The following is a 26,861-nucleotide window of genomic DNA, read 5'->3' on the forward strand; positions in this document are numbered from 1 at the left end:
TACAGGCTTCTCCACAGAGAGAGAAGAAAAGAGAGAGAAATAAAGGGATATTAATCACACACTTAGAGGAAAATGTAGGGTAAATGAGGTCTAAACAGAAGACACACACACACACACCGTAAACTTGTGAAGAACTTCCATTAACTTCTTTTGTTCTTAAATTAAGTATAATTGCTAGACACGACCCAAGCCCTTATAGACTTTTGAAACATTATTATAATATATTTATATATATGCAGTAAAATATTTTAAAAAATCTATTTTAATATATTTTAAAGTACCGTAATTTATTCTTGTCATTGCAAATCCTGTGATAAATGTATGCAGCCATTACTCCATTTTTAAGTGTCACATGATCCTGTCATCTTCATTTATATAGCGCTTTTAACAATGTACTTATAACAATCCTTCAGAAATCATTCTAATATGCTGATTTGCTGCTCAAGAAACTTTTATTATTATCATTAATTTTGAAAACTGTTTAATATTTTTGTGGAAACCGTGATGCATTGTTTCAACATTCTTTGATGAATAGCAAGGATTTATTTTGAAGTCTTTACTGTCAGTTCAGTTGTAATCAGTTTAATGCATCCTTGCTGAATAAAAGTATTAATTTCTTAAAAAATAAGAAAAAAAACACTAAACCTTAAACTTTTGAATGGTAGCATAAAAACCAAAGCACCTGCTCAGATAATGATGACGGCCGTACAGCAAAGTTAACGCAGAAATTCTCAGTCCTGGCCCTAGAGATCTGCCTTTCACACACTCTTCCTTTTCATTTTTAGCTGAACTTTTTCACGTGCGCAATTTTGTTTTTCTCACTTTTTTGTCACTTTCTCCCTCTCTCTCTTGTTATTGTTTTACATTATACCGTGTTCCATTCATTCAAGAATTTTCAGTGGGATGTGCGCAACAAATGGGCTTTGAGAGAGAGAGAGAGAGAGAGAGTGAGTGAGTGAGTGAGCGAGCGAGGAAGGTGTGGATATTGCTGTCAACTCTCAAAATCCTGTTTAAATAAACCGCCAGGTGGCTGTGCCAACAAGGATTATTCCAAGCATCTCTCTTCCTCTCTGTCTCCCTCAAAACACACACACAATGCACAGCAGCGCATGATATGAAACAAATGTATATTTGCTGAAGAGTTGCTTCCTGGATTTGTTTGGAATCTTTTTGGATTTGTGGATGTATAAAACTTAATTCCTCTGTAATTCCGCTCCATTGATTGATCACTGTATTCTGGAGTGCTGCAGATTATCTCTTATTTCAACCCTCAGATTTACTCCATTTAGACTTTATTAGGTGTGTTTAATGTGCTCCTTGCGCTCTCCCATTATTCCTTTCATCTGTCATCACTTTATCCCTGCAGTCACTTCCTGACTTCATTTCCTGCCCTCTCGTTCAGTGACTATCATATACACAACTTTCCTCTCTCCAACACAACTAAAGTGTGCGTACTCTCGGCCTCTTTGAACGATAAATGACTATCCCGAGCTGAGGAGGTTAAGAGCACTCTCTATACAGCCCCAAAACACACACATTTATATAACTGCATTCATTTCCATGTGATAGAATCAGCGCGACCCTCTCTGGCACAGCCGTGATTGCAATAATCTCCATTGAAATATGACAGATAAGAGCAATCAATAGCAGAGGGGAGAGGAGGTTTGGTCATACAGGCAGTGAAAAGAATTATTTTCTCTGTGTGTGTCGAGAGAGAGCCTAGCAGTAATTTCCCATGATATCTGATCTGTGCGTGCACGTGTGCGCCTGCGTGTATGTGTTCCTGTGTTCCTCGATAAATGTGCAGACGGGGGGGGAAAAGCCCCCTGGCTGTGTGTGTGACTGACAGCGATGGATACCTGTCAATCATTCAGCGATGTCATTCACAAAACAAAATGCTTTTCATTGTCCGTTTAGCGTGGGGGAGGGGCCGACAGACTGGAGCAGGAAGAGAACGTCTTAAACACACAATCGCACAGTTCACACGGGTTATTAGTGCTGCTGCATCATTTATACACCGAAAGAGTAAACAGCACTTTTCTGTCCGTTGAATAAATAGTTTGGTAGTTGTTGACGCAATACATCAGAAGTGTAATTTTAGGGTTGAATCACGCTCGCACGCAACCTGCTGTTTACATGGTGTATTTATTTTAATCAAGCATGATTTGCTGTTTTGAAGACTAGAGCAATGAAACTGAGAGACTCCTCAGGAACGTCATCACGTGCTCCCTGTAAACAGACATGAATACAAACACTTTTTATAATCTATATACTTTAATTATATATTTTTAAATTATAAATATTAATAATTATTATATATAATTGTATACTTTTTCAAATTTTCCTAATTTTATTTAATTATACTGTATACTCTACCATTCAAAAGTTTGGGGTCAATATATATATTTTTAAATAAATTAATACTTATCGGTAACAATGCATTCATTTGGTCAACATTTATAGTAAAATCATTTACAATGTTGTAAAAAAAATCTGCTTCAAATAAATGCTGTTCTTTTGAATTTTTATTTAAAAAATACTGAAAAAATTTATCACACTTTCCACAAAAATATTAAGCTGCTTAATTGTTTTCAACATTGATAATAAGAAATGTGTCGTGAACACCAAATCAGCATATTAGAATTATTTCTGAAGGATCATGTGACTGAAGACTGGAGTAATGATTCTGAAAATTCAGCTTTGCCAGAACAGGATAAGTAAAATTGTGAAATATTTTAATTTGTAATGATTATTCACAATATACTGTTTTTGCTATAAATATTTATTTTTTATGCAAATAATGTCATTAAACAGTTTTTTCCCTCTAGTTTCCCTAGTATATTTATTCCTGCCAAAAAACGATTGTGTAACATGCGAAGGAAAATAATGAGATTTGGACCTCATTCAGCTGCAGTGTGAATGTAGCTTAAGTTTAGGAATCTCAATCAGACACTTTAGTTTCGTTCATTCCACCAATTATTTACTCTTTCTTAAGAGTTAAAACCCAAACAACACACACCTGAAGACTCTTTGTTTTCCCACCCTTCTTCGTTCCCCTTTTTTCTATTCAGCTTGTCTGTACCTTACATTTGCCTTGCTCTGCAAAGCTCTGCGTCACCATTGTTAGCCTCCAGCAAACAGGAAAAAGAGAAGGCACGAGAGAAAGAAAGATGAGATTAATTGTAAATTGAGAATCGGCTTACCTTTGATTATCCCTCCCCTCCCTTTCTCTTGCTTTCTCTCTCTCTCGCTCACGCCAATAAAGGGGACAACCCTGATAAAGTCAGTAGCTGGGTAAGCAGCAGAGGTTGAGACAATAGTCAACACTGGTCAACAGGCTGAATTCTCTCGGCCATCAGCCCGGCTCTGATAGCAGCTCTGATAAGCCCAATCTGCGGGAGGGCGAGACAGAAGCCTAATTTGTAGGCTTTGATTTATACTGTTGTATTCTCAGATTCTTAAGAGAAAAAGAAAGTTACTTTTCTTTCATTCATTCGGTGGATTACCGTGATAATGTCAGCCAGTTTACTTTCACTTCTTCCTTCCGTTTCTCTCTCCCTCCCTCCCTCCCTCTATCTCCCGATCAGGGATTGAGTTTGGCTGTTTGATTATCTGCCTGTTCTCCTCAACCGGACAAATCAGTGCAATTATACTCACTGCCGAGAGAGAGAGAGTGACGGAAAGGGGGAAAAGTGAGAGAGAAAGTGAGGGAGATGGAAGGAGAGAGAGTGGGAGATATATGCGATAAGACTGAGGCAGGATTAGTTTAGTGTTTCTTGGTATCGTGCTCTCTTATCATGGAGAACCATCCTTGACATTAGCTGTCACCGCCTGCCGCATCCTACTGATCCCAGCTTGTCTTATCCCAAATCTAATTCCTGCATGCATCCCACACCCTAACTGTTTCTCCTTCCCATCACCCTACAACCCTCTTCCTTTTCACCCTTTACCCCATCGTTCTCCTGTTCCCTTCATCCTATACTTTGGCGTTCCGTCCCGCCCTAAACCCTGTAGTTTGCCCTTTCACCCTTCATTCATTTTCATTCGTCTGTCACTTTCACTTTTATGCTACCGCTTTCTCCCTAGTTTACTTTACTTTACTACTTTACATTTTCATCATACCTCACATTTTCCCCTACTATATTCTCTTCAAACCCAACCTTTCCACTTTACCCAAAGTAGTCCAAATACAAGTAGAAATTGGCTTTGATAGGTAAAATAAAAGACTGTTAAAAATGTATATAATTAATGAATTAACTAATTAATTAATCAATGAATGTTTTGTGGTTTATTTATTTATAAAACGATTGTCTGACCCAGGTTTTTTATTTATTTATTTTTAATTTTTAAGAATGATAGTCTGGCCCAGAATTAATATTCTTTTTTTTTTATTATTAATTATTTGGTTGACAGGTTTTAATTTGTAATCTTGCCTATGTTCTATCTATTGTTCTATCCATCTATCATTCTATCATCTGTTCTATCATTTATTTGTTTATTTTTATTTATTTATTTATTTATAAAACGATTACCGGTACCTGTCTTAGAATTTTTGTTTTGTTTTTAAGAGTTATAGTCTGAACCAGATTTTTTTTTTTTTTTTTTTTTTACTATTTTGCCTTCAGGTACAATGTTGTTGTCTAGTCTCTTCCTTGTGAAGGATCCCTTTACCACTCTACAGAAAAAGCATTGTCGGGATAATTTCGGTTTCGCGTATCTAGCCCGAAGTGAAAAAATTCTGTATCAAAATTTTTAAGGCCAGACAAGTAGTTTGTTAAGGCTTGTTTTGTGGGGAATTACAAACCTGCGCACATATATTCAAATGCGCATAACTATAGAATTAATTCTTAATGCGCACGTGAGCACCATCAGCGTTTCTCACAGGTTCGCGTTTAAAGTCTGTGTAGAGAGAACGGTGTCGTCTTAGCGGTCTCTAATTTAATAACTAATGATCGCTGCGACTGAAGTGAATCAATCAAAACTAACTTTAGCTGGAAAATATCTTTATTCAAAAACTGCTATAAAGCCAAAACAATGTCTGTTACCTTAAATGATCTGTTTATCACTGTAAAGCCGCTTTGAAACAATCTACATTGTTAAAAGCGCTATATAAATGAAGATTACTTGAAATTACTTTTCTAGTCCACCAGTCCTTGATTTATTTACCCTGTTTTATTTGATACTGTCCTTTATTTTCTGTGCTTTACTTGTTTTAAACATGATCTCTTTTTATGTCTGCAGGCATATGATGTTTTTGCCAGTCTGGGAATCTCTCGGCTCCTAGAGCCGTCTGACATGGTTCTGCTGGCGATCCCGGATAAGCTGACAGTGATGACGTACCTGTATCAGATCCGGGCACATTTCAGTGGTGAGGAACTCAACGTGGTGCAGATCGAAGCCAACAGCAGTCGTAGCACATACAAAGTTGGAGATTTCGAAACGGACACAAACAGTTCTATTGACCAAGACAAGTTCTACGCCGAACTCAACGACATTAACCGTGAGCCCACTGATCAGGATCCCGCAGAAAGTAATAGTGAGCATGGTGAGAAAGAAGAGGAAGTGAAGTCAGTCGTGACAGGCGGGGGATCTGGTTCTCTGTCCGTCTCACCTGGCGAAGTTTTAAAAGAAGTAACTCCTTCTTTACGGTTGTCTAAAGCAGGCCGCGACTCTCCAGCAGCTCCAACGATCACAGAACTTCACCCACGACCCGCCCAGGGCACCAGAACCAGCCTGGAGACCTCCACCAGCCAACCTCCTGCTGCAGAACAGAAAAAGCTCCTCAAAGCAGATACACTGGACATGGGTGACCTGTCTCACAGGCTGGAGAGAGAAAAGGAGAGAGGGCAGTCGGGTGGGTTGACCACCACTGAGACCAGAGTCTTCAGGGAGCAGCACGAGGCCCCACGACCTGCCGAAAAACAAACTGAATCTGGTTTGCCCACATGGCAGACCGGGTCTTCTCTAGCAAACACACACAAACTAGGCTTCACGTACAACAGAGACACTGATCTTATCAAGAAGAAGAGAGCGAGTTTGCGCCACTCGGAATCTGACAGCACGTCAGACAGCAGTGCCCAGACCAACCACACACACACACCTGCTAAACACACACAGGTAAATGTCAACACACACACGCATGCTTAGATATGCATATATATCTGAATACAAAATGACGACATCTGACTGTAGTTTTTTGTTGTTTTATCTGTGTGTGTCTCTCTAAAGTCTATAAACCTTATGTCTGTCTGTCATTCTATCTATAATTCTGTATCTATCTATCTATCTATCTATCTGTTTGTCTGTCTATCTTTTTCTGATAGTTTTTAACAAAACTTATTGATATGAATTTCTGTTAATTTTAACTTCTCTTCCATTCAAATTGTAATTTTGCATCACATTTGCTACCTTAGTTTAAATTATATTCAAATTCAGAAGTTGAATTAGAATTATAAGTAATTCTAAATTCAATTTCACACAACCCTGGTTTCCAATATTCCGGATAACCGAGAAATGCCAGGGAATTTTAAGTGTGATTTCCAGGCCTAGAAAAGTCATGAAAAAATTATTTTTAGAAAATCTTAGAAGCTCATGGAAATTTCTAACATTAATATTTAATTGATAAGAAATTACAATTTGTTAGTGTAATGTAAAATCTATTTTTAAAATACCTTATCCAATCATCACAAACGACTGGAAAAGTCATAGAGCTATTTTGGAAATTCATTGGTCTAAAAGTGTGGGATCCATATTGAGCACTGGAAATGACCAAACCACACATGACAAATGGTCCAGCACAAGCAAGTCAACATCATCAAGCACACATAGGCATACACACTTTCAGGTAACAAACACAGGTAGATACACATGCAAGTTAAATGAATAATGCCCTGAACACTCCCAACAGAAAAGCATTTACAACTTAAATGGAAAAAGCTGGCATATAAAATCAAAGCACATAAAACTGTTTGAAGCTTTATACATGTTTGATATTTTTGCCATTTTGTGAGACGCCTGATCGGCACAGACAGCAGCCGCGTGTCACTCGGAGTGGCATGTCATTATGTACAGGCCGTCCCGCCTGCAGCTCTAATACTGACACGGGTTATAGCGTGTTCCGCATGAGAGCCTCTCCTCATCTATACAGCATGCACACACACACTTGCAGGTGTTGCAGCACAGCCAACTTTTATCACACACTCTCCATGTATCACTGTCATTTCTTCCACTGAATAACTTTCCAGCTTAGATTTGTCCTGATTTTATTTTGACATGTCATCAAGGCCTCTGCTGTGACATGAGAGGTGCGCTACCATTTACTTGCCACAGCCTTAAGTTTGTTGGCACTTCATTTGGCTGTTTTACTGAATGTGTTGCACAGTGTAGTTGCCCTCTCACCCACAATGTTAAGTGATCAGGGCAGATGGCAGAATCACAGCCATGCCAATCTGATGATAACTTAAAGCGTTAGGAAGAGATGCTAATCTCACTAAGATTTAGGGGAATGAGGCATCTACTGATTTGTCTAACTAACTTTTTTTTTTTTTTTTTTCAGGAAGTCGTAACTGCCCCAGTGTCTAACAACAAGGAAGAGAAGGTAAAACAGATCATGGTTATACAAATACAAAAGGAAAGTTTGGTACACTCAAAATTGAATGAAAACCTCTTGTTCTCGATTGCAGAAGGTCCTGTCTCGTCAAGAGGAGCTGAAGGAGAGGGCCAGGCTGCTATTGGAACAGGCCCGCAGAGATGCCGCCATGAAGGCTGGAAACAAAAGCACCACTAACGCACAGTCGCCTACACACACTCCACAGATCATTGATGTGAGTTCACACACATACACACCTTTAATTTTGATATTGGCATTCAGGAGAGACTTCTGTTTTTTACACTGTGACTTTTGAATATTTTTGTATAAGTCTCTTATGCTTACCAAGACTTGATTTATTTGATTAAAAATACAGTAACAACAGTAATATTGTGAAAAATTATTACAATTTAAAATAACATTTTTCTATTTTAATATATATTCAAATGTAATTAATACCTGTGACAACAAAGCTGAATTTTCAGAAGCTATTACTCTAGTGTTCAGTGTCACATGATGCTTCAGAAATCATTTTAATTTGCTAAGTTGTTGATCAAGAAGCATTTTTTCTTATTGTTACCGTAATGTGGAAAACAGTTGTGCGGTTTAATATTTTTGTAAAATCCATTATAAATTTTTTCAAGATTTTTTTATGAATAGTACATTTTATTTTAAATAGTAATCTTTTGTAACATTATAAATGTCTATTTAAAAAAAAGTTTATTTAAAAAAATAAAAGTAATACATTTAAAATGAATCATTAAGACAGACTAAGACCGCATTTTAATAATGCAATTTTTTTCTAATTGTGGATGTTCCCAAAAAGGTTTTTTTTTTCTTCTTCTTTTTTTAAATAAAACTAATTTCTTGGGACAACCTATTCCATAAACTATTGCCAAGTACAAATACACACCTAGAAGGTCTTTTCTATGGCTCTTCTCAGGACCTGTCAGACAGGAAGTAATAGAGATTAATATTATTCTAAAGCCAAGAGCCTGCATGCCAGAGTCTCTCATTTCACACAGGACAAGTCTTTAAGGGTTACTCAAGGGCTCCAGGTAGTGATGTAGGAAGTGACCAGTCAGAGAACATCAAACTCTACTGAGCTCAGTACTGCAGGACGGCTGACACTCGACGTCAAAAAGCTCAGGTCACATCCCAATAACATTTCAGTTCTCCTGACATCCTGTTTTAGGGGAAGCATAGTGTGAAACGCAGTGGCATAAACATAAAGAACCACAGGGGAGGGGGTTTCAGGACATGATGAAATATCTGGCGTGTGGTGGATTTATTCAGACGTTTTGCTGTATGAATTTTAAAAGGAAATGAGATGCCCTTGAATGAAATGCATAAGAAAGCAAAGAACAGGAACAGGAGGGCACCTCAGTGTGATGCGGCCATAAATTAAGGGGTTTTTCAAAGAACAATATTTCCTTTTCTCGCCGTCTCTTTCTCCTGCAAAAGTCCTCTGCCGTCTGATGAAGGGGAGATGGTCCTCATCCCGTAAATTAACCACGAATTAGCGTCTGTGTGCGCGTTCACGATGCCTCCATCCCAAGGACGATGTGCTAATGAGGCTTCAGTGCATTAGCGTGCCAGAATATTGAATTGTTTCACTTTTTAATAGAAAACATTGATCAAAAGGGAGCGTTGCTTGGCACGCTGGTAATTGTTAGTGATTTAGATTAGATTAGTTGATGTCTTGTTTTGATTAGTAGGCCCCGTTATCTTATCACTGGCCTCTGCATGAAGCTCCTCCGCTAAGAAGAGACTTTACGCTTTAGCATGCAGAGGGAATATTTTAATTAAATTAAGACTTGTTCCATTCTTTCAAAGTGTAGATAGAGATGGAGGGGTATAAGTGAGGATGGATGAGAGCGAGAGAGTAAGTGAAGTCATTGGGGTGTAGTGAGCACTTTAGTATGGGCTGAAATACTGTGTGCTTCTGTTTATTGCTGTTTTATTACTGTTTATTGTTAAACGTTCTTGACATTCAGATAAAAGAAAAGCAGGGAAGATTTAATTAATAATAATAATAATACATTTTATTTGTAAAGCACTTTTCATAAAAGAATCTCAAAGTGCTACAGAAACACATTACAAAAGAGATAATAAAAAAAGTGATAAAATGCATAAGAAAAGACAGCTAAAAGAGGAGTTTTTAGTGCAGAGTGAGATTAGCAAAGCCTAAGGACAACTTAAGAATGCCTGCCCGAACAAAACAGTTTTAATCTCTATTTTAAAAGTGTCCACAGACTGGGGTTTTCACAGATGTTCAGGCAGGGAGTTCCAGATGCGAGGGGCAGCAGAACAGAAGGTTTGGTCTCCTATGGATTAGTTTTAGAATTAAAATTCAATGGATGGATGAGAAAGAGAGAAACAAATGTGAAACATGTCTAAATTTACTGTTTCTCTTTTGAGAAAATGGATCCCAAAATTACACCACTGTTCAAAAGTTTGGGGTCAGTAACATTTTGTTGAAAGAAATTTATCATTTTAGGATGCATTCAGTTGATCAAAAGTTATAGTAAATACATCAAATTCATCAAAGAATCCTGAAAAAAAAAGTGAATATAAATTGATGATAGTAATAAGAAATGTTTCTTGACCACCAGATCAGCATATTACAATGATTTCTGAAGAGATCATGTGGCAATGGAGACTAGAGTAATGATGCTGAAAATTCAGCTTTGCCATCACAGGAATAAACTACATTTCGAAATATAAAAACGTAGAAAATAGTTATTTTGATTTGTAATAACATTTCAAAATACGACTGTATATTTGATCAAATAAATGTAGCCTTGATGAGCACAAGCTACTTCTTTCAAAAACAAAGTTTAGCTGGGATGTGATGTGATGTATATGACACGAGGCTATTGGCTTCTTTTTTTAAAGCGAGTAGCCCTTCATTATTTATTAGAGGGGGGAAAAGTTTGTCAAACCATTTCAAGGGGTCTTTTAAATAAAGCACTGCTTCTCCATGGTTGCAGTATTGTTAGCAGTTAGCATACATACTTGATTGTGTGTGAAGATGGCCAGCGGGCCAGTCATTGTCCACAGTCAGTGGTGTGTATCAATGGGCCATCAGTGAGCCCACCCCTCTCATCAGAACTGCTCTGTGTGTGTGTGCTTCTCTTGTTCTTTTACATGCCATGTTAATTGTGCTCTATTGTGCTGCGATGGCTCTCTTGCTTTGATCTTTGTCACCACTGTCTGTCTCCCTCACACACTCTCTCTTTCTCTGTCTCCCTGCTCTCCTACTCATTGCTAACTCTGTGTATATGTGTGTGTTTAGGCCTTTGATAGTAGGCTAACGGTATAAATTGTTTAGTAGTGGTCATTGTACTATGGGTAGGTGGCCTTCACAATCCATTAGGACCAAACCTCTGCGTCGCTCTCATGTTCTTCACCCCCTGGTGAGAGCAAATCGCTAATTAACGAACAGTTAGAAAAAACACAGCGGCACAACGTCTCCTTCATGCTAGTATACACATACATGCACTCTTTAAGGAATGTTTCAGGCTTAATTTAAGTGCTATTAACATTTCTGGCATAGATTACTACAGCAAGATCTTTATTCCAGTAATTCCAGAAGATTTAAATGACACTGAAGCACCAGTGTTATTTTAATAATATTTATATGGTGTTTTAGTATTTATTCATATATATATATATATATATATATATATATATATATATATATATATATATATTTTTTTTTTTTTTTTTTTTTTTATGTTTTCAAGTTTTAGTAATTTAATGTGCTTTTAAAAAAAACATTATATATAGTTTTAGTAATTTTTGTACTTCTTCAATCACATTTTATTTTAGCTAGGTGCCAAGGCAGCGTTTCTTATTTTTAGTTTATCTAATATTTTTTAGTTTAGCTTATTTCAGCTCTAACAGTCCTTTCCAGGTTACCAGAGTTATGTCGTAATGATGACAACAAAGATGAAAGACCTCCTGTAATTTCAAAAATTTTAAGTGTTTCTGTTAGCCTGGGAAAACCCAGACCACTCTCAGTTGTAACTGAGTAAGGGTCTGGCAAACCTCCATAGACAATTCATTTCCACAGGGGCGTCACCAACGGACGTCGGATAGATCTAAAACCAATCAGAGCGATGAATGACATGACGTATGCAGAGCGACGGAGAAACATCTCGAGACTCTCAGTAATTCTCTGTTTGTGTTAACGAAAATTACAATTTTAAATCGCTTGAAACAGACGCGATAGCTGATTCGAACGAGTGATGTTGTGATGTTCCACGGCGGCATCCATCTTTGTAATGTACAAAATCTGCGTCACCGTCTCTGCTCTGTCGTCATCGTGTAAAGCCCGCCCCAACGTTTCTGATTGGTGCCGCGATTTCGGCGGATTGGAAATGGGTTTCAATGGGCTCTTTGCCAGACCCACTTGCAGAGCAAATCTAAATTTGCCGGAAGTGGTCTGGGTTTTCCCAGGCTATGTTTCTGTCACACTAGGTTCGTGCTAACAAGTTTTGTTGCTAAAATTTTAAAACACTATTTTAATTTTTACTGCCTTTTCTTGTTACACTGTTCAGTTTTAAAATTTATGGATGATTCAAAATTACATTTTGTGATCATTAACATTATGCCACAATTGCTGTTGATAGATCATTCCTTTACACTTTTTTCATTCTTTCATAGGCAAGACCTTTAAAAAAAGTCAAGAGAATCTTCTCTGTTTCCTCTTCCTTCTTTTCTGTCCTCGATGAAGAGAAAGCCAGGGAGAAGGAGCGATAGTATGGGGAAATGATTTTTATTTATGTAGTCCTTTAAATCATAAAAAAGGGAGGGAGGGAGGGAGGCAGAAAAAGGGGACAGTGCATTTCCTCAGATTTTCTCAAGCATTAGTTGATCAGTGCAGTAATTTCACAGCGCTTTGGCCAGGGTAATTATGGAGGATACGGCGAGGGGGAGGAAAAAGAGAGGGAAAAGATTCCAGGTGAGCTTCCTCGTGTTCACTGGCTCGTTATGATTAGTTTAATTGGACTGTGTTTGATTTTTTCCGACGAGGCCCTGCTTCACCCTCCTGACTCTCTTCTCCGTCCTCAGCCCTCCCTCCCGCTCTGTGTGACAGTGCGGTGACTTTTCAGAGCCGCCCATGACCCTCCCTCTCAGAGAGAAACGGAGCAAACCTTTGAACTTGTGGCGGCCTCCCTGTGCGCTTGTGCGTGTGTGTTTTGAGGCGAACCGCTGCCTCTATCATGTTCAGTTTTCTGCCTTGTTTAACTGCGACGTCAGTCATAAAATCAACACGTAATCAAATATATTGCTTGTTCTATGTAAATCTGTTTTCCGTGCTAACCCACCACGTACGGCAGTCTCTCTCTCTCTCTCTGTAGTCCACAGTCGTTAGCGTCTGCCCACCTCCGATGCGTGAGAGTCAGTGGGAAGGCCCGGGGAAGACCAATTGTCCCAGCAAGCACCAGAGACTCAGAGTTAATTGGGCCAATTAGGCCACAGTCGTCCTCCTGTTCTCTGTTCTTTGGGTCTGACGCCCTCAAACGATTCCCTCAGACTTTCAAAGGAACCGTGACTGTGCCTTCCATATGCATTTTAACATGCTGACGTGACTACACAGGCTCTCTCACGCTGCATTCCGATTGTCTTTTTAGCTCGGAAACCTTTCTTTTTCTGGTGGATTCTCGTCTAATGAAACAGAATGGATAGAAGGTAGTTGAAGGGCTGTGAGTGTGGAGATCAAAGCGGTTGGTTGGAACAGAGAAACTGTTAGAGAGAGAGAGAGCGAGAGGGAGAGAGAGACGCCCCTCCAATCTCTTCATGAGTTGTGATCAAGCCACTGCTCTCTCCGGCATTACGCACACACAGTTATTTCTCAGTGGGGCTGTCTCCTCTTTTTTTTTTTTTCTCGTCTCTCTTTTTCTCTTTCTCTCTTTCCACCACAACAACCACTCTTTTCTTCTCTTTCACTACATCATTCCTTTCTCACTTTCCTACCGCCCTTCAGTTTTTAACCTCATTCATATGTTGGTCTCCTATGAATAAAATATGAAGCATAAAAGCATAAAGTTGAAGTTAATTTTGATATGAAATTGCAATTGTTTAATCCAGTTATTTCAGTCGGACTGAAAAGTGTTTGTTTAGAGAGAGAGAGAGAGAGAGAGAGAGAGAGAGAGAGAGAGAGAGCTAAGAGTATCTGTGTCTGTGTGAACACTTTAATTAAAGAAAGTAAGTACAAGCATTAGTACTATATTTTCCAATAACTTGATTTTCATTCGCATTAATACATTTTTAATGGTCATGCTCCAAGTCTTGCGAAAGACTGAAAAATATCAAACTTTTTAAAGTTAATATGAAACTTAAAAATGTGCATTGTTGTCCGCAACCCATTTTACTTTTGTAATTTGATGTATTTCTGAGCAGAAGTAGATATTCATTGATTCAGAATAAAAAAAATGGGCGTTACATACCAGAACGGTGCCAGAGCTAATGCAAGTTTGCTAAAACAACTACCGGTAGTTAGTTAACTATTTGTTCGAAATTAAACAATACAATAACAACTAAATGCTGTTATTTTCAACTTTTTATTCATCAAAATATCCTGGAAAAGTATCATGTTTTCACAAAATATATTAATCAGCAACTGTTTGCAACATTGATAATAATAAGAAATGTTTCTTGAGCACAAAATCAGCATATTAGAATGATTTCTGAAGGATCATGTGACACTAAAGACTTGAGTAATGTCTGCTGAAAATTTGACAACTTTGACGTCACAGGAATAAATTACATTTTAAAATGTATTAACTGAAAACAGTTATTTGAAATTGTAATAATATTTGACAATATTACTGTTTTTGCCAATTTTTTTATAAAATAATTGCAACCTTGGTAAACGGTAGTTAAATGATAAAAGTGGCAAATTAAGAGGAAGAGTGAACTATTACATTTTGATAGGTTACAAAAAAGAAAGTTTTTAGAATAACAAAAAAAAAGGAAAGTCAGAGAAAGGCTTTTTATGTGCGCACCAATTAATCAATTCACAATAACACCAGAAATGGGCAGTAGGAAAGTTAATGGGGCCAATTTTGATTTCACGTTTACTTTAATGCATGTTCCTGTTGTTTTTGGGAATGATTCATTTGTGCATTTTTTTCACAAAGTAATACATTTCTCATCCTGTCACCAAGCCCTGTTATTTTTCAACCCTCTCCCCTCATCTCTCAATCCAGTCAATTCCCAATTGACCCAATCTTGGGTTTTTTTCTCAATGAACCACGTCACATTAGGGAAGAAACCTGACTTTAATGTTGACTGAAGCAGGTGTGTGTTGTTTGTGAGAACAGCTTGTGGTGAATGGCTCTTTCTGCCAGGTAATTATGTTGTCGTGTAAAGGGCAAAGTTTTCTTTCCACTTGCACACAAGCCGCCTGCTCAACCTGTTCATCTACTGTTTCACCCGCATCAGGGGTTTGTCTTTCCAACTGCACGTGTGTGTGTGTGTGTGTGTGTGTGCGTGCAGTATTGACACATAGCTCTTCCTCCATCTATATATCCCTCTTGCCTCTGGCTCTCTGCAGTCATACATTGAAATAAGCATGTTTTGTCCTGTTTTGTTTGGTATTAATCCCTCGCTTGACATTGTTATTTTCATTCATGCCCTCATGAGGTGTACGTATGCATGTACGTTAAATGTCAAATGTCTTTCTGAGGGACAAACCTGGCCAATAGCCTTTATCCTTCCATCCTCTACTTCTCCTCTGAAATGGGTTGGTAACCGTTTGACAGTTTTTTTTTTTGTTTTTTTTTTTTGAGCCGGGTGCTAAGGGCAGGCTGTGTAGCCCGCAAGACATCTATCTCTATCTCTCTATTTATCTCTTTGCCCTTGCACCGCACCAGTATCATCTACACACATGCAGAAGCATAATTATGCCATGTACAACAGCCTTTGATAGCATGTACAGTTTTCTTCTTAATTCTTTATCAAATGCATTGATCGTGGTGTATGTGCATTGATCCAGGAACCACATCTGCAGCCCAGCGATAAGGCCACGGTGGCATCTCTCTCGCGTGCACGCTCTCTCTTGCTCTCTCTCGCTCTGGTTTGGCTGGGGGCTAAAGCAGGCTGCTGTAGGATTAGCTGATGCTCAACTACTTGCATTTTAAGTTGACACCTCAACACCAAGCAGAGGCCACATTACAGAAGAAAAGCAGTCCGCCGTCCGTCCGCCCAATGCTTCCCATCCCATCCCGTACACTCTCACTCTCTCTTTCTCCCTCTCTTTCTCGACTACATATAATTGGATTTGTGAACGGGAGCAGCCGAATGCTTCCTTTAGAATGGCCGGGGACACAAGGTGAAGTTTTCTCATTACAGACCACGAAGCCAGGGGACAGATCATAGACGATCTGTATTTTCCATTTAAAGAGGACAGAAATGGGAGAGAAGGAAGAATAAAAGAGAGGAGGGCTTGATAGACAGTGCAGAGAGAGGGAGGTGAAGAGGACAAGGAAGAGTCTTTATTTCACAGGTCACTTTCTAAAGGACGGAGAGAGAGGGGGGGTTGATGAGCCCGAGACGTGGCAATGTTTTCATTTTCTCGAACGTGTCTCAAACATTGCATTCATATTTGATTGCTTTCGTGAAAGCCCTGAATTTTTTAGTTTTTTTTTTTTACTATGCAGAGTTTAAGATTATTTGCGTACCGTCTGAGTTCATATGAAAGTAGGGTGGAAAATCAAGAGCCGGTTCTTAAAATAAGATTGATTGCCATGAGGACTTCATCAGTTGTAATTATGTCAGCAGTCAACTTAATTGCACGCGATTCATTGCAGTTTAAAAAGTCTGTAAACGCACTTTTAAACATACGAGTATTCATATTACAAAAAAAAACAACTTATAGAATTATTTAAAATCTAGAAATAATTCAATGTTTTATATATACATAAGTAAATAAATTAAAAATACATAAGAGAATCTTTTTTTTTTTTCATTTAATGGCAAAAATATATATACTATGTTGTTTAAATTAAAAATAAAACACTAAAAAATTAAATCAGTCGTTTTAAATGCTACAAGAGAATTTGGGCATCACAACAGATCATCATGTACAGAATGAAAATTGAGATTTGCTACAAATTACATTTAACAATCTTGTTGAAATAGGGTTTTTAAAAGGGATGCACCAATGTATCGGCCAGTAATCAGTATTATTTTCACTATTGGCCACCGGACGATTGTTTAAAAACAGCCGATGATCTGGGCTGATTATATCCTGTCAATCAAAAGGGGACAGACAAACGTCAGGTTGCAACTAATACTGTGTGTGAAGTTGTCTTGTGTTGAATTTAGGGCTGTTGAACTAAACGAGACCATATCGCGTTGTTCAAATAAAAAATAGCAATCTTAAAGCACGCTCCATCTGACCCTATGAATCGCCCGTAGTTCAAGCCAGGGTTGCCAGGTCCTCAGTTTTCCCTACACAAAACATTATTTGTAGTGCACCCCATTCAATAATCATAAAGAGCTTTGTGTTTTATTACTTCTGATAAGAAGCAAACTCTCGGCCTTGTCAATTTTATCACGAAATTTGATGGCGTTTGATGCTCTTAAATATGACGTGACAGATCGCAGTATCGCTTCAGTTTCAAGTGGCAGCATGAAGCACGAGTCTTTTCTCCCAATTTAGTACAAGTTATTGCATGAAAAAACATGCATGAACATCAAATGGTATGTTGAAAGATACGGTATAACTCATGTAATCACTCAATCAGTGTTTCAACCGTGGAAAGACGTCAATAAAACAGCTTGTAAACAATGTCACTTCATGTTGCATTTACCTCAGGAAAGTTATCTGATGTTAGTTAGTTAGTTAGTTAGTTAGTTAGTTAGTTAGTTAGTTAGTTAGTTAGTTAGTTAGTTAGTTAGTTAGTTAGTTAGTTAGTTAGTTAGTTAGTTAGTCAGTTAGTTAGTTATAGAAAAAAACTTAGAAAGGGGCTAATTTAGTGTTAATTATATATGTATGTTTGGAAAAAAAAATTATGAAAACTAAATATTATTATATTTGAAAATAAAATTATATATAATAGTTTGGGCTTAGTTGTTAGTTTTAACCTCTAATATAATAGAGAGGGTTCCCTGTATAGTTTACTGCAGCATTAGTTGGGAAAGATTTATTTTTCCTAAGGAAAATCAAATCAAACTATCTGTATCGGCATTATTCTGAATATCAGTATCGGTGGAGGTATTTAGTATCAGTGCATCTATAGTTTTTATAGATTAACTTTAAGTGAGCATTAAATAACAGCAAGGGAAATCTAATAGTAAAAATAGGGAAAATGAGCATGCACAATTAAAAAATACAATACAGAAAAAGATATCGGCCAACAATAATATCAATATGGTCCTGTGCATATAGTAATAATTTTTTTCCTAAGAATTTCTTCATCTAAAATTATAGAATAAGACTAAACAGGTTGTTTTCCCATCATTTTCCATTTTTCTTTAAAATAACCTTCCATGGAATAATTCATGCGATCAGAACCATAATTGATAAATTACTAATGATTCCCGTCTGTACACACGCGTTTGTTGTTGAACGGGATAAAGATCCAAAACCTCTCTTCTTCAGCACTGCTTGCTTGCTTGTGTGTGTGTGTGTGTGTGTGTGTGTGTGTAGCTCCCTCCCCTTCTCTGCACACTCAGTGTGTCATGACAAATATATCTGTTTGTGCTTCACTGGCTGGCACCGTCTCTGGCTGGCTGGCACGGCTGTGTTAGCGCCAGGGCCCTGAGCCTGTGTGTGTGCCCAGCCGAGCGACTCCTTCCATGGCTCGCTGCATCCCCGCAGCCCCCACCCACCCTCCAGCCCCCTCCAAAAGAGCAGCCAGGCTGGGGCAGCCACCGGGACCCCATACCCACTGTGAGTGCTTCTGTCTGGGCCTCAGCTCTACTGCCCACCCCCTCTCTCCCTGGATCTCCTGTCCAGAACGAGGGCGACAGCCTTCCATTATCTGCTTTTGCGCCTCTCTCCCTCCCGTTTTACTTCCCAAAGGATGGAGTGAGGTCTTCCCACACACCATGCTTTCGTCTACACCTTTAACTATGACTTTGTCATCGTTTCTGCCACCCCTGTGTTCTTCTTTCATTTTCCTCATTCGTTCTTGTGGATCCCCTCATTATGCTTGGAGATCTGCAGCTGGGAGGTTGGATGGGCCACTGATCTCTCTCCCCTCTCTTCCTCTTCCTTTTACTCCCTCTTTCTCTTCCTCTCACTCCAAGCATAGCTCAGTTGGAGAGTCCAGACTGAACGGTCAAGCTTCAGTGTTGCTGAAGAAGAGCCACTTGAAGTCCATTTGAAGAGAGAGTCATTAAAGAAATCTCTTCATAAGAGGACAGACAGTTTCACACCTCATTGCTGCTGTAGAAATGGATCGTTCCACAGTGGTTATTCTGCACACCGTGCAAGGCTGATTCATTTGGGGAGTTCATTTGTATCTCTCAATGATTGTTTTGACCTCGTACCTTAACTTTTCTTTTCAATCTCTCAGAATTAAATTTTAAGTGCTTTATTGGCATGTTTTTTTAAAGCATTGATACATATCACATTAAACAATGATGGGGGGGAAAATGGCAACATTACAATATGGTTAAATTCTTTAGCAATAGTTATTTTTTTTATTATATTGTTTATATTATATTATATTTTACACTATTTATTAATCTAGCTTAATATTAATTTATACAATATTTAAATCTTACAAAATATATTAGTATATGTTGAAAATATATTATTATATGTTATTGCGTTAATGAATATGAATGTCTAGAATCTTGTTAAGATTTTCCCCCCAAAATTTTTATTTATTTTTCAACTTTATCTACTCAATGCATTTAAATCGTACAGAAGTATAAAATGTGGTGAAAAAAGTACAGGCCTGGAAAATTTAAATAAAATGTGAAAAGTAAAAATTTTCAGTGAAAGTAAATTGTTCTGGTTAGGTTAAGACTCACAGAGATGCATTCAAGTGTCTGGCCTTTTTTTTATTATCAATGTTAGCATCCATTTAGTGCGAATCAGCATTTATACCAGCTATACTATGCATTTCCAACTTCATAAAGCGTCTGTCTGCACCTTTACAGATTTGACCAGTTTAAGCCTCTGTTAAATGTTTCAGCACAGTCTGTATTGATGGAAGCATCTCCCCTTTTCCTCTGTCTGCTGCTGTTCTTCATCTCTTGTTAATTTTCCTTGACTACAGTATTACGGAACATTTCCTGAGTTGCCTAAAAGCAGTTTACACTGGGCACGGTGGTAATCCTGTCCTCTGGGCACACACACACACACGGAATCTCATTTTCTGTACTAATGGCTAGTCCAGCCCTGAATCTCTGTATGTAAAACAGTGTGTCGAAGGTTGTGTGTGATGATACCTGCAAGGTTGAGCCGATCATGCTGCGTTTTAAACTTCAGCTACAGAAAGAATGACAATTATATTACATTAAATTGTATGATGAGCACAGGGCAAAAGCCTCACAGCTCAAACGAAAAATACATTATTATACTGGCAGATTTTATTCACACTCACAGAAACACATGGTTCTCTTTTCTTTTTTTTATATATGTGATTAAATTGAGCAATTCCAAGTCGTCGTCGTCGTCCCCCCCGAAATGTATTCATTTTGCAAGAGCATAGTGGACACACACTCGCACTAAACGTGCCCAATTCAGCTTTGGCAGGAGCGCTTCTGTGTTTTCAGGTGTAACCTGGCCTTAGCTTTGTCTTGCATGTTCAAATTACCCTGAGACTCAAGGGCCCCTAGGCTGGACCCCTGAAAAGTGCTCCTGGGATTCCCTCATCTGCATCTCTCCGCTTATTGTCCTTCTGAACAATGGCCTCAGACAAACAGTGTCCACAGAAACAGGTGAAATGGGGTTAATTAGCTTAACGCTTTTGTAACCAATTGAGCTAATTCACTCTCTGCTCCTTTCCTTTAGAAACCTGTTAGCACCTTGAAAATGTGTGCATGTGTGTTCATGTGGCTGTCTATGGAGCCAGGTTACCCATCATGCTAAGCGAACCTGTCTAAATGTTAATGAGTGGTAGTGATACTGCAACTTATAATGCACAAAAATATGATTATTTTTTTCCGCTGATGACGACTGGACAGAGCAAAGGAATCAGTGCGGACCTCATCAAAAGTCGTTAAATACATTTACACCAGCCAGCACTTCATATAGACATATACTGGATAAGATCATCCTGATCAAACCTGCCAGATCCAACTAAAAATACAGGTTCAGGATGCACAGGATCTGGTTCTTATTATAAGGATCTTATTTTAAAGGAAAATAAACTAAACTAGTTGCTATACTTAAGGAAATTTATTTCAGTATAAAATGCTTTTTTTGCTTACTAACCATTGTATTTAGCAGACTAAATAAGTCCTGTAGAATAAATTACATTGTTTAATTGGAACCTGGGCAAATTGAGTAACAGTCACAGAGCCGGTCACAATTAACAAAGCTTATTGGCGATGTATTGCCCAAAGTAATGATAAATAGGCTTTCCAACTAATGTAAAACAATATTTACATAGTATAATAGTAGTAAATGATCTCTCTCACACGTGTCCCGCATTGTCCCGCAAAATCACATCAATGTCCTGCAACAGAGCAATAACCAGGTGGTTACCCTTGCTCTAGTGCTCCGTGGGAACCTTGTAGTATGATGTAAGACGGAGATTGAATCAAGCATCTATAAATAAAGCAAAACAACAGAGAAAAAAACATAGCCCTCCGATAACATGTTATTGTAATCTTGAACTGATTAAATCCAAATTTAGTTTTTAAGGTTTTTAGAAAACTTATTTAGTTTCATTTTTGAATAACTAAACCTGGCCCTCGCCACGAACATACAGTAGCCATACAGTAGATGCTGGAATGGCGTTAAAGGAAAGGAAAAAAAACTCTGATTAATTAGGAAAAGTTATTATTTCACCGCCTGCATGACGGTGCAAACTTGGTTCAAACAATTTACTACAGTTGTGACTAGCTAGTTAATTTCTCTAACAATGCATCACACTATGGTAGTTAGCAGCGAGTAATAGCCAATAGATTTATTCATAGATTTGAAAAACAAACATTACCATTGTGATACTTTGAGGTGCTCTTAAGGGTGAACTTGATCTTAGCCTCCGCGTAGACACGGTGAAACGGTGGTCAATGCCTTTCATGTTGCCTTAAAAAGATTGTGTGACATATCCAATATGGCAAACTGTTTGTTGGAGTGTGGTCTGTTATTAATAAGCAGTGTTCACTAATGAACGTAGTGAAAGTTTGTATCCAATGACATTTCCCGATCCTTGTCATCTTCTCTCTTTTCCTCATCTGTCTATTACCAAATTGATGTTGTGAAGTAGTTGATGCATACATTTCTGTCTCTACCTCTTGTTGATGCACACAAAACACTCGTAAACATGTAGTCAGAGAAAAAATGACACTCCAGCAAATATCTCAGGTTTATTATGTCTGGATACAGAATCAATGACAAATAAACCATGCAGTGAATCTCTCTCACTCACTCTCTCTCTGTGCCAGAGACCCTCCATCCTGGATAGTAAAGAAAGCTGCTATCAGTCTGATCTGATGGGAGAGAGAGGAGTGAAAATGGCATTTCTGTCAATTACTTGAGATGGCACCCGTTCAATAACCCCCCTCTCCCTCTGCCTATGTCTGTGTGTGTGTGTCAGGAGCGTGATGAAGAACGGCGCAGGCAGCTGCGAGAGAGAGCCAGGCAGCTGATAGCCGAGGCTCGATCTGGAGTAAAGATGGCTGAACTGCCTCTCTATACTGACTCCACCTCTATTGCCTGTAGTGCAGCTGGGAACAACTTAAAAGGAAGGTCAAAGACAGCTGGAGGTGAGTGCAGGGGGGCTTTTATAGGCCGAACACGCACATACACTCACAATGCATAAACACGCACGCACACTTTCTCATAAGCATGCAAACGCACACGCAAATCTGCATGCGTTCACGCTGAAATACCACACACAGGAGCTCTGTTCCAAAACCTAGTGACCTGCCTATCTAGACAGTCTCCCCAAAAATGTACATACCTGCTTTGCGAACTCTAAAATAGCTTTACATCCTTCATAATTAAGGTAAACCCACAATGCATTGCTTCATGGTCAGATGAAAAACCCATCCAAGATGGCCGATAAAGAAAATGGGATGTTGAATATTGATATAACTCATTCACTGCCTAAAAATATTGGTATTGTTTTGCCCAATATGCACTAGTGTGCTATGTACATTTTTAGATACAATATGAAAGTAAATGCGGTACAAAACAACAGCTTTCATTATATGGACAAAAACAGAATTCTGAAAAATGTTTTTTGTGTCCCACAGAAAAAAAGACATACAAGTTTAGAGCAACATGAGGTTATTTTATTACAGTGCAATTGATATTAATTGAAGTAAATTTAAAGTTTATCTAATATATTTTTATATTATTGTATTTTATGCTTTATTTTAATGCATTACATATACAACAATGTACAAAATGTACATTCTTTGCTAAAGGAATCCTTTAATAGAGTATTGCACTATTAACTGCAGAGTAATAAGCATGTTAATGCAGGTTGGAATTCAATCCCCATGGTAATATTTATTCTGATGAGACACATTTTGTCAGTGTTTGTTATTCCTGGCTCCCATAGGCTCCCTGAAAATGTTCCTAACAGAACATTAAGGCCGAATGCTGGTGTTTGGCCTGTGAGATTTTTAATTGGCTCACGAAGCTTGTGTGTGTGTGTCCATTAGGAGCAGGCCATATGTGTGTGTCCATTAGTGGCTTTCAGCCCTTAAAAAACGTTTTTGTTGCTCACTCCGTAATGACAACCAACACTTCTGCTTTCAAGGCCCAAAGGAGCATTACATTAAGAAACACACCAACACACCCACATAGTCTGAACTCTAATTTGAGGTGTTCACAGAGGGCTTCACTTCCATTTGTTCAGCCAGTCGCTTCACACATAATCCTTCGGAAATACATCAGGAAAACTCTGGCGACAGCCAACAGTGCCCTATGCCCCAACACGCACTCATACACACCAGTCCACACGGCCCAAATCATCATCACCGTCATTATAACACACACCCATGCTGGGTAATCATCGTCTCATTGTCCATGGAGGACTCCTATAGACCGGATCTTCTTCAGCTCGGCTTTCCTGCCGCGTCCCGCGTTATCATCAGCCACCATTTCTCCTTTTATTTCACATTACAGGACAATGAGATGGCACGTTGGTGTAGCGCTAGCCATTGGGAGGACTGTGCGGAAACAGTGGGGCATTAGCATAGCGGGTAGCTTTGGTGTGTTATTAAACGTGTTTACGCCGAGGGGTGTTAGCGTTGTGGCTAGCTGCTGCGTATAATTAAAAGCGTGCACGTACGTCGAGCGAGAGGGGTGTTAGCGGCGCGTCGAGGTTTTGTTTAATACGCGAGGTGTTAACATAGCAGGTTAGCCGCTGTGCCTAATTCTGTGCCGGCTCGTGTCCGTGTGTACCATTTCACAGCTCAAGGGGAGACACAATATTCCTCTCCTTTTATCTCTTTCATCTCTCCCTCTTTGACGCCCTCCATTTTCTCTTCATCCTCTCCCTGTCCGCCTAATAGTGTTCCCTCCTCCACAATCACGAGTTTACCGCATCTCGGAAACACCACAGAACACATCTCGTGGCCTGCAGAGATGGACAAACCTGCATATGGACAGAGCAGAGGAAAAACCGGGTCAGAGAGAGGGAGAGAAAGAAAGACAGTTTTTAAAAAACGGTTTATTTGGCCTTTCAGGCTGTTGAACTCTGCTAATTGTAGAACTCATTAAAAATCAGGTTGGAGGGAAATGCTATAGGCTTGATGCACAAGGCCTATCGTGCAGAACGCATAATCCCACCAACACACACACACACACACACTTGAATACACAAACACTCTGCTCTAATTCTGAGAGAGCTCAAGCTGAGTAGAGCAAAACATTCACCAGCAAAACTTTCACCAACTCCAGCAGAATGTGTTCTGTTAATTAGCTTAGCACTGCCGTGTGTGTGTGTGTGTGTGGCTATATCATGGAAAGTAAATTAAAAAAGCATGAGAGAAAGGAAATAAGGGACATGCTGTCATTTCTTTTTCTATGATTTTCAAAATGTTTTTTTCTGGAGAATGTCATGTGCCACAGGGCTGCACGATTAATCGAAATAAAACCAAAATCGTGATATGGCTTTGTGCGATAATCAAATCACAAAAGCTGTGATTTTCTTAAATAAATATATGTGCTGGGTGGTTCAAAGTAAAGCACTCTGTTCTTTTATGTGCGAGCAGCTCATGATCCAGTGTTGTCAGTGTCTCAGAGCAGCTCGGTTTACATGAAATGCTGCTCCACTTGAACTCCATATCTGCATTTGCTCTGAGTTTGGGTTGCTTATAACGTGCGTTTGGGAAGATGACAAACTTCCCAAACTTGTAATGAAAAGTGCTTATAAACCAGCTGTTGTCAACACGAGAGAAGCCTTGAGTCTCTCTGGTTTTCCACCAAAATAAAAGCTTTATGGTTTAACGTTTGAAAATTAAGAAATGAAGACGACCATAAATGTTTAAATTGTTGTAACTTTACAGTTGTAGTGTCAAATAAAATAATAAAAAAAATTTTTTTTACATTGAAACATTACAATAGTTTTTACAATTTTAATATTTGTATTTATATTTATATTTAGTACTATTGTTTAAAAAAAATAATTACATTAAAGGTATTTCGCATTTCGCAAATCACTAACATTTTGGCCAAATTGTGCAGACTTACAAACAAGCACAGGAAACCTGGAACTTTTTTTAAATCACATTTTAATGGCAATCAGAGTAAATGCAATTTGATTTTTTTCCTTAAATCATGCAGCACCATTTTTTTATTTGTTCTGTCTCTTATTTAAGCGTGTGTGTGTGCGGCTCTGCTCTAGTTACCATATAACTGAATGAGATCGATGTGTTTGGATTGAGTGTGTATTGTCAAGGGCTCTGTGGGATTCAGATCTGTGGATGCGGAAGAGGAACTCTGGAGGAGATTTTGCCGTCAAGGCCAAATCCGCCATGCAACACACACACATAAAGCTCAGCTCTCTGCCAGACACTCTCAGCCATCTGCCTGATTTTTCTCAGCTCAAACAAACACACCCCAATGTGACAGCAGCAAACTTTTTGTTAAGGAATTACCGTTTTATGTATAAATGGGTCTAAACAAAATGCTTTTCTGACTCTGTACTAACATGCAAAGTTTCCTTTCCTGCTGGAATGCCGAACTAACGCTCAATGCTTCACTAACCACCTCTGTCTCTTTGCTCTTCTCTTTTTTTTTTGGCCATCCCTGTTTGTTTGTTTGCTAGCAGACGTGGTGGATGGGGTGAGTGTGGAGGGTGTGGATGAGGAGGGCAGGAGTGATATTGAGGCGACGGCGTCACACGCTGATGATGTCACGCATACTAACCCTGAGGAGGAGCTGTCGTCTTCATGTCTAATGGAGGATGATTTTACTAACTCTGCCAGTGACCTGGCCTCTCTGGGTAACCCAACACTGCATGACCTGTCCTTGTGTGTGGGAACGTGTGCGCATGGTAACACTACACACATGTGCTTGTTTGTAGTGATATATCTGTGTGCATCTACTTCTGTTAGTGTCAACTTTAGTTTTTTTTTTTTTTTTTTGACCTCTTATCCTACCATAATGACCCTTTATTTTGTAGGGCTGCATGATTAATTAAAATTAAACTGAAATCATGTTATTATTATTATCATTATGGTCATATTGATATATATTAACAAAATCTTTGGTCCAAATTGTGCAGCCCTAGAAACAAGCACAGCAAACTAATAATTTTCTAATTTTCTAAACTCTCTAATTTTGATATTTCTTCTGTTTCCAGTGGTATTACTTTCTATGTTAAGCACCTTTTAAAATGTATTTATCTTTTAATTCAAAATAAGCTCATCTGTTTCAGACACAGAATGGTTGTTTGTGTCTGTAAGAGTTTAATTAGTTTAATTAAAAACTATTTGAACATTTCCCAAGACAAACACAATTATATCATCTGAAGAGATGTTTGTTTTTTGTTTTTGTGTCTCGCTGAGCAAGTCATATGATATGATATATATGATTTATTCTCCTTCTCTTAAGTTTACTTGTGTACAGTCTACATTGTTTGTTGCATTGTTTGGTTTGTGTTTTTGTCTGTTA

The 26,861-nt window shown here is 38.5% G+C and overlaps 1 protein-coding gene across 11 annotated transcripts in view; it reads left to right on the forward strand.

Annotated features, from left to right (window-relative positions):
- Positions 1 to 26,861, forward strand: part of ehbp1 (EH domain binding protein 1) — a 130,958-nt gene that overhangs the window by 68,531 nt on the left and 35,566 nt on the right. For 7 of the 11 annotated variants that reach the window (XM_079633781.1, XM_079633778.1, XM_079633787.1 and 4 more), the window contains 5 exons: positions 5,242 to 6,117; positions 7,556 to 7,597; positions 7,683 to 7,823; positions 22,327 to 22,495; positions 26,014 to 26,190. In XM_079633781.1, the coding sequence (XP_079489907.1) occupies positions 5,242 to 6,117; positions 7,556 to 7,597; positions 7,683 to 7,823; positions 22,327 to 22,495; positions 26,014 to 26,190 (1,405 nt within the window). The remainder of the gene's footprint in view (positions 1 to 5,241; positions 6,118 to 7,555; positions 7,598 to 7,682; positions 7,824 to 22,326; positions 22,496 to 26,013; positions 26,191 to 26,861) is intronic. The other 4 variants (XM_079633783.1, XM_079633782.1, XM_079633785.1 and 1 more) reach the window with 2 other exon arrangements.

This window comes from Phoxinus phoxinus (assembly GCF_949152265.1).
Source record: "Phoxinus phoxinus genome assembly, chromosome: 13".
Lineage (NCBI taxonomy): Eukaryota > Metazoa > Chordata > Actinopteri > Cypriniformes > Leuciscidae > Phoxinus > Phoxinus phoxinus.